Below are 8,634 nucleotides of genomic sequence, written 5' to 3'. Positions count from 1 at the left end.
GCCGGCAGGCCCCCCCAGTGTCATGTCGTGCACCTCGTGGATCAATAAAGTCATCCCGCGGGGCGCTTAAACGTCAGCGAGACGCGTTGGGCGGGCCGGGCCGGGGACGGGCCGGGGGCGGCGGCTGGGCCCAATCCATGCCTTTGGCAACGCTTCCATGAGCCACGCAGCGGCCGTGTCCCCTGACGATGTTCCCCCCTCACGTGCCAGCAATTATTTCGTTTCCCGACACCGCCGGTCGTATCGTCATTTTGCTTTCGCCCCAAACATCACAGGCGAAATAATGACTGCACGGGCCGGGCGCCCACGCCACTATATGACTATTATTCCGCCCGGGACATTTTGGCTTTGTTTCGTGCGAGAGGCCAGTAGTCTCGTCGGGTGACAACCGTGTGCTTTCAAATCAACGCACGAACGGTCCGCGAACGAAAACAACAACCGCATGAAATAAAAGCGGCGGTGCCATTTTGGGTGATGCTGCCGCGCGCGCGTGTGGGAGCGCGCTAGCGCACAGGCGTAGCCGGGCGAGACTCTTTCCCAGAATTATTATAATATTGAATCAGAGTACCTCTGGGAGCTCGTGGCCTGCTAGCAGGGGCGGGGGTGGAGACACGATTCTCCCTGTAAATGACGGGGCGTTGAGGCGTCGCGGGGGCGCCCCGCTCGCCGTGCCGTGATGGAGCGCCGCGCGCCTGGGTACGGGTTTTATCTACGGGGCGCAGCCAGCATTCCTCGCGCAGTGGAGCCGAGGCCGGGCGCACAAAATAATGGTAATGAAGGTTGGCCGCGTGCCTCCGGCGGCGAGGCCCCCGCCGAGGCCTCCGGCTGGCTGTTGGCGCCCCGCTGGCGCCCGCTTGTCCTGCGAGGACGCGCGAGCGCATGCTCGCAGCAGCCGGAGGGCCTTCGCCTTGCCTCGCCCAGGGATAGCACCCGCTCCCTCCCCCCAGGGCCGCGCGCCACCTCGCCGCCCTGCTGGTCCTGCCCGCCGGGGGCAGAGAGCCAGGGGGCGCGCGGCGGCGGCGCAGCTGCGGCATAGGTAGGTGGGAAAGGTTTGCGACCCCCCGAGCCCCACGTCTGGCGGGGAGGCGGGGGCGGAAAGTGAAACGGCGTGGTGCGGCAGATTGCTTTTCGCATCAGTGCCGCCGCCGCCCCCACGGGCGAGCCTGCCGGCTCTTCTCCGCCAGCGCGTCTCAGAGTCTCGCGCTGCTCAAGTTGCAGTTTATCATTGTCTGTTCAGATATCAGCGAATACATTCTTGATTGTGTCATTTAACCTTCTTTTCTCTCAGTTCTCGTGTTTGGAGACGACGATTACGTAGTTACTTGTGTTTCGGTAAGCGTTCGGTTATGTGAGCTCTTACGATTGCTTTCGTTTGTTGTGTTGCAGGCCCATGGTGATGACGAAGCTGTAAGCGATGGGCGCCAAGGCCGCGTCCAACACGCCCGCCCCTGCGGGATCGCGGGGGCAGCAGAAGAAGAAGATGCCTCGCAGCCCATCTCCCGCCGGGTCGCCGTCGGCCGGCCGCGGTGACGTCTCCCCGACGCGGTCCCGACAGGCAGCAGCCAAGCCCGCCCCCAAGAAAGCGGTGGCCACCAAGAAATCCGCCCCCACTCCGGCCCTTAAACGGCCAGCACCGAAGACTTCCAAGGCGGCAGCCTCCAAGCAGGCGGCGCCGACCCGCGGCGCGGCCTCCAAGACGGCCTCCGCCACGACCAAGAAAAAGAGCAGCCCGGAGCCAAAGAAGTCCTCCAAGAAGGCTTCTGATACCAAGTCTAGTCACAACAAGTCCTCCTCCGGCTCTGCCAGCTCATCGCCGACCACCTCTACCGAGAATATCGCCGAAAAGTCCGCCGACCAAAAAGCTAGTACCAAAAAGAATTCCGCCTCCAGCGAAACGGCTAAGGCCATGCCAAAGAAGCGCGCGCCGCCCGAGGCGCCCGCCACCAAGTCCAAGAAGGCCGCCTCCAAGTCAGTGCCCGAGGACACGACGGCCGAGGACAAGGGCGAGACCGCCGAGTCCAAGCCAAACTCCCCGCGGCCCAACAGCAAGAAGGGCGGCGCCAAATCAGCAGTGGACAAGACTAGCGCCGCCGACTCGAGGAAGAAGGGCGGCCCCGACAACGCCGACAAGGCCAAGAACAGCAAGAAGGACGCCAAGGGCTCGAGACAGAAGCGAGAGGAGTCCGCCTCTCCGACGCGGAAGGCGTCGCCGCAAAAGAAGGTAGCCGGTGAGCCGAGCAAGGCCAAGAGGGCCGCCTCTCCGAAGAAGGAGACCAACAGCAAGAAGAAGCCTGCGTCTCACAAGAAGGCCAAGCCCAAGGAAGAAGCGAAGCAAGACAGCAAACAGGGCTCTAAGCAAGACGCGAAACCGTCGAACAAGAGGAAGGCCTCCGAGAAGAATGATGACGGCAAGGCGAAAACGGCAGCCAAAAACGCCGACACCGACAAGAAGGCCGCCGGACTGTCGCCCAGCAAAGCCACGGCCGAGGAGGACGAGCGCAAGAAGCTGGTGGCCAAGCGCAGGCTGAAGTCGCCCGCGCAGTCACCGCGTAGGGACGCGGAAGAGGACAAGCCGACGGGCCGCGCCCCGCCCAAGAACCTGAGCGATCTCATCCACACCGATCCTACGCCTGGCGGCCAGGCCGGCGTGGAGCAGGCTGTCGAGGGCGTGGAAGCCAAGCGCCTGGCGCTCGTGCCGCTGGCCGGGGCTGTCGCACTGGCGGTGCGGCCGCGAGTGCAGCCGGCCGTCACCATCCGCAAGGCCCGCTGGAACGACACGCACGTCACCAAGGCCGCCCTGTCGGACCAGGAGCGGCGGCGCCGGGAGATGGCGCAGCGCAGCCTGGAGCGCGCCGCCCCCACCATCCAGGCCGCCAAAGAGAAGCTGGCCCAGTGGAAGGCCATGGTGGAGCGCGAGGCCGCGGCGGCCGCCGCGTCTGCCGCGGGGCCGACCGCCCAGGGCCAGCCCCCTGCCCAGCAGGACGAGGACGATCTGCCGCTCAAGTGCCTGGCGCCGCTGGTCACCGTGGAGGAGGTTCGGCCACCAGAGGCCGCCGGCCTCCTCGGCTCCTTCAAGATCGACGCGCACGCCTCGCTCATGTCACGTATGGGCGGCAACATGTCGTCCGTGCCGCACAAGAAGCGGCCCTACGCCGCCAAGCAGATTGCCACCACGACCACGACCACCACGACCACGACCACCACCAAGGTGGTGCGCAAGTCCGTCGAGGCTAAGCGCGACGTGTACGAGTTCGGCGTGTCCAGCAGCGACCACGGCATGTCCGAGGACGAGGAACCGCTGCACCGCCTGATGGCCAAGAAGAAGAAAAAGAAGGCCAAGTCGGACCGGGACTCGGACCAGTCGGACGCCGGCGAGCGCTCCGACCACGACGAAGCGAAGAAGGGCAGCGGCAGCGATGACTCGGACGCCAAGCGGTCCCGGCTGATGGGCTTCTGGAACGGGCCGAAGCGCCACCGCCTCGCCTCGCTCAACGCCAAGGCCAAGGTGCGCGTCATGTACTCGGACGAGAACGTGTCGGTGAGCAAGCGCGCCGCGGCCAGCCGGCGCTCCGACAGCCGCTCCAAGGAGCGCGACCGGAGGGCGGCGGAGCAGCGGCCCGCCATCAAGCAGGCGCCGCGGGAGAAGACCAAGAGCGGGCAGCGCGAGGACCGGCGCCGCGCCGCCCAGCAGGATGGCCAGCAGGGCGGCCAGCAGCGGGACACGTCCGACGAGGACGAGGACCGCGACGAGGAGTCGGAGGAGAGCGAGCCGCCCTCGCCACCTTCCACGCGCGTGCTGCGTACCGGCCACGGCATCCGCGGCGTGGGCAGGAACTGGGACGTCAACAACCTGTCGTCGTCGTCCTCGTCGCCGGCGCCGTCCTCCTCGTCCTCGGACGAGGACAGCGACTCGGAGGACAAGCGGAAGCAGCAGCGCGCGCGACGCTCCACCGGGTCGCCGGCGAGCAAGCGACGCAAGACGAGCGGCGGCCGCGGCAAACAGCCGGAGCAGCAGCTCGCGCTGCGGGACATGGTGGTGAGCAAGAGGATGGCGAGCCTGAACGCGGCCGCCATCATGCAGGCCAGCTACTGCCTGGAGAAGCGCACCAGCACCACGACCACGAGCACCACCAAGGACTCGACCACCATGGAGGAGAAGAAGGAGGTGAAGGAGGTGAGGACGACCGTGCTGTCGGCTCAGCTGCCCCCCGAGGTGCAGCCGTCCGCGCCCGAGCCCCGCGCCCAGGTGCAATCACAGGCGCAAGCCCAGACGCAGGCTCCGGCCTCGCAGGAACCTCAGGGCCCGCAGGGCGAGCAGGCCCCGCCCGTGCCGCCCGAGCAGAACGCCAACGGCGAGAACAAGACCAAGCTGGCCGATGAGCTCATCGACCTGATCGCCACCCCGGACGGCCGCCACACCATCATCCTCAACCGGGACGACGTGACCATCACGGGCGTGTACGTGCGCAACTCCACGCACTCGCTGACGCACTCGGCCACGCACGCCGAGGGCTTCTGCTCCATTGCCGGCCTCGAGTACCGCATCAGCTCCACCAGCCACACGAGCACCGAGGCCACCGCCGTCACCACCGAGGTCACCCTGGCGGCCAACAACGAGGTAAGGGGTGGCGCCGACACGCCCGGGCCCGGCCCAGCCAGGCCGTGGTCTTCGCCAGCGGCGCCCGATCGATGCGCTCGGCTACACCGCGTCGCACCGCGCCCTCGCCCCGCCGCGCCCGCGCACGGCGACGCGCCGCGGGACGCGACACCAGCCGGCGCGGCGGCGGTCCTTGGCGAGAGATTTGCGGGGCAGGGGTCAGTGTGTGGTAGCGGCCGCCGGGGAGGGGGTGGAGGGCGACGAGGTCACGCTGAGCGGGCCGGGCGGGGCGGGCGAGCGGCGAGCAGACCAGCGCCCGCCAGCAGCGCCCTTGTCCGTGAGGAGGAGGCGTAGAGAGGATTTGCCCGGACCTTTTACCTTGATTGTTTCGAAAGTTTGCCTCGCTTCTGCTCGACGCAGCAAGGAAACCGATATTTGCCCATCAGCCAGGCCTGCCCCTCACCCACTCCACCCCTCTCCCGCCATGCCTGCTCGGGGTCATCCCTTGTCACGACGCTCTCCGGGCAGTGGCAGTAAAGCAAAATAATACGCCCATAACTCGGCCGGACCACTCTGGCCGCCCCGCCCCGTCCGTCCTCCGTCCCTCCGACCGTCGCGTGCCTGTTGCAGTCGCACAAAGTAAGCGTCATAAAAAAACTAGCGGCTTGCTCCGTACGCGCTCGCTCGCGCCCTGCCGCGGTCGCGGACGCGGAAGTCGCGGGGGCGTGGAGGGGCGCCGTCGAGGCGGGGCGGGGGCGGGGCGGGGGCCGCGTGCGGCGCGACGAGGTGTGGCAACGACATTCAAGCACGCGTTACTGTCGGCTCCGCAAGAAACATGTTTATTCACCCCGCGAACGAGGGGGTAGGGGGCCGTGGGGGCGGCGCCGCCCCCGGAGAGGAGGAAAGGAGGACAAGAGTGAGTAAAGCCGGAGGAGGGAGTAGGAGGTGGAGCAACGACGCCCGTGGGCGCGCGGCGAACGAAGAGAAGAAGAAAGGAGGGAAAGGTGTTGCCGGGAATTAACTCTAAGGGCCTCACTGACGGCTGAAATTTAGGGCAGCGCGGCGGCCCTTGCTGCCGAACACTCCATCTTGCCTCCCGCTGGGCGCGTGTTGGGCTTCACGTTGAAGGGAAGGGGAGGGGGAGGAGTGGGTGCGCGATGCTACAGCCGAGGGCTACTTACAGCTTACAGCCTCGGGGGGGCTGGTGACACCACGCGGGGGCTGTTTGAAACAATAGTGGAAAAGAGCGAAACCCCCGATGTAGCAGTTTACAGAGCGGCTTTTACCGCGGCTCTCACTTGCCAAGCCAAACACGCTCTGGTTGTTATGAGAAACTTTCATGTCAGATCGGATAGCACAACGTGCGCTGTTGATGAGGGGAGGGAAGTGGCAGAACCGCCATGACACTTTCTAATACGAAGGCAAACGAAAACATCGGTAAGTCAGCAATTTTTTTTGTTCCCTCCGCACGCACTTTTTTTGAAAATACAAATTCAGGGGTGAGAATGCCTTATTAAAACCTGCGCCGGAGTAAAAGCCCTGAGCTGCGTTTACCTTTGTCGGTCGGTTTGAGGAGGAAGGGGAGAGGGGGGGGCTGATTGCCGTAGCGCGGTGCGGAGTGACGAAGTTTGCGGCAACTTGAACCCCATTCTATCGACGTTAATTAACCGCTCGCCGGGAAACAAAAGGGTGGCGATGGGACGGGGAGGAGGCGCATTAGCCATTCGCGATCCAGGCGTTCGCAGCGCGTGCGTGCGTAGGAGAAAGGGGGGGAGAGAGAAAGAGAGAGAGAGAGAGAGAGAGAGAGAGAGAGAGAGAGACAGATAGACAGACAGACAGACAGACAGACAGACAGACAGACAGACAGATAGACAGACAGAGACCGAGAGACAGAGGGACAGAGACAGACAGATGCAGGGTATAGAATGACCACGATTGTCAGATGTTTGGCACTGGTCCTTTTCTCTCGGTTAGAAACCACCCAGATCCAGGACTATAACCTGATATTTTATGGGTACTTCTGTGCACCCTGGCTGGCAAGGTTTCTGGGCGATTCCGGACCGAGGAAAAAGGAACAGTGCCAAACAGTTGACAATCGCGGCCAGTCTAAACCCTAAGACAAAACGACGGACAGACAGACAGACGGACAGACAGACAGACACACAGAAAGACAGAGACAAACAGTCGACTGAATACTCTAACAGGTCCATCCGCGTTGTTTCGTGCGAATAATACATAATGCATTTACAGCCGACGAGAAACAAACACCCCCCTGCGATTACTGCCCGGCTAATGGTTAGGAGAGGGGGGGAGAGGGGATCCCCACCCGCGTGGAGCTCACGGCCGATAGTGGGCGCGAGTCTGTTCGCGCGCGGCGACACCGGGGGTGGCGTGGGACGGGCGGACTGCGATTGGGGGCTTACTTTTCGGGGTCGGGGCGTTCCGCCTCCGCCCCGCCCCGCCTCGCCCCGCCCCACCCCGCTGTGCCCCCGTCACGCAGCGAGCGGGCCGTCTGGTGGCGGGGGCTCTGGCCGGACGGGGTGGCCGACGTGTTAAGGGGACTCAACTCTGTCAGGGGCAAGAGGGCCATCTCCAGAGGGCGCGCGCTCGCCCGGGCACACCGTGCTGTCCTCTCCCCCCTTTCCACCCACCCCACGCCTGCTCAGAGAGCTGGAAAATGGGCGAAAAGGAGTGGGAGGGAAAGGGTCGGAGCCAACGCAGAGGTTTCAATGGGCTGATAAAAAGCTTGTGCGGGGGGCGGGGGCAACCCACTCCTGGCGGATGGGGTGGGATGGCGCTGAGGAGGGGGTCGGGCGGCGGGGGGGGCAGCGGGCCGGCCACGGAGGGCAAGGCCCGCTAAGGCCGTCCGGAGCTGGCGGGGCGAGCCGTTTTTCGTGTCGTAAAAGGCTTGGTCTGGGGCGCGGGCGAGGGGCGAGGGGCGAGGGGCGGTGGGTTTGTAGCAGAAACGCCGCGCTGTCGGGGGATGGGATGTCATGTAGGGGAGCTCGTAACACTTACACACACGCGCGGCGCACCACTGAACGCTGATGAATGCGGCGCGTTTCCCACTCACAAAATATGTACGTTGTGCCAAGGGACATGATGGAATGGGCCTTTTCTGAAACAAAGAAAAAGGGAGATATTTATTTCAAATAAATATTATTTTTGACCTTGTTAGTGGGGGAGACAAAATGATCACTTGTTTGATTTTGTTAAACATTCAAAGCCAATTTTAGTTTCAGGATCATGACAACCCGTGTTGGATAGTGAAAACGAAAACAATCGCGAGAGTGTTATGAAACTTGCGTATGCGAATTGTGAAATGGCTACGCATATACTTTTTGCCAGCGGCAGCCTACTGTCCCGCCCGCGGCGGGGCCCTATCGTATCCCAGAATGCCGTGTACTTACGCGAGACGCGCCGCACGGCCAGCACTTTTGGGCCTTATCAGCGACTCGCATGCGTATTCGAACGAACTTGATACTGCCCCACCACGCCCCGCCCCGCCCACCCTGTCGAGGCCCCCAAGGCCGCGTTGCGCCACGCCAACTCCCGCTCCACCCCCGCAGCACCACGGGGAGGGTAGTAAAACGGGAGGAGGATGACCGCTAAAGCGAGGACCAGCAGGTCAGACCGTTGGCCCCGGTGGGGCCGGGCGGGGCAGGGCGGGGTAGAGCGTGGTAGGGTGGGGCGGCAGGGTGGAAGTGCCCTGGCGACACCTATAAACTTGCCGCTCGGATCGTCGGAGCGTCAATATCCCCACGCCGCGGCCTTCGTCAGTATGTGTGTGCGTGTGCGTGCGTGTGTGTGTGTGTGTGTGTTGTACGCCCCGGGCTGAACAGGGCACGGGGAGGGAGGGAGGGGGCTGTGATGGCGCTGACCGCCGGCCAGAGGCATTCGAGAGTAGATCGAAGCACGCGCGCGTGCGGCCCGTTCCATCATGCCGTCGGGGCTGGAGGAGCAGGGAGTGAGCTGGGCGGCGGCGGCGGCGCTGTATACAGGGAGAGCAGCGTCGGTGACCTCGCCAGCCAGGCCCC

At 64.3% G+C, this 8,634-nt stretch overlaps 1 protein-coding gene across 1 annotated transcript in view; it reads left to right on the top strand.

The window, feature by feature from the left end:
- Positions 1-8,634, top strand: part of LOC113211286 (mucin-19) — a 119,719-nt gene that overhangs the window by 14,464 nt on the left and 96,621 nt on the right. The window contains 1 exon segment of the mRNA XM_052264297.1: positions 1,387-4,618. Within this exon segment, the coding sequence (XP_052120257.1) occupies positions 1,415-4,618 (3,204 nt within the window). The 5' untranslated portion in view covers positions 1,387-1,414.

The sequence above is a fragment of the Frankliniella occidentalis genome, unplaced genomic scaffold, assembly GCF_000697945.3.
Source record: "Frankliniella occidentalis isolate FOCC.00 unplaced genomic scaffold, Focc_3.1 Scaffold18, whole genome shotgun sequence".
Lineage (NCBI taxonomy): Eukaryota > Metazoa > Arthropoda > Insecta > Thysanoptera > Thripidae > Frankliniella > Frankliniella occidentalis.
The sequence above is the reverse complement of the archived record's forward strand: the minus strand, read 5'-3'. Positions and strand labels throughout refer to the sequence as shown.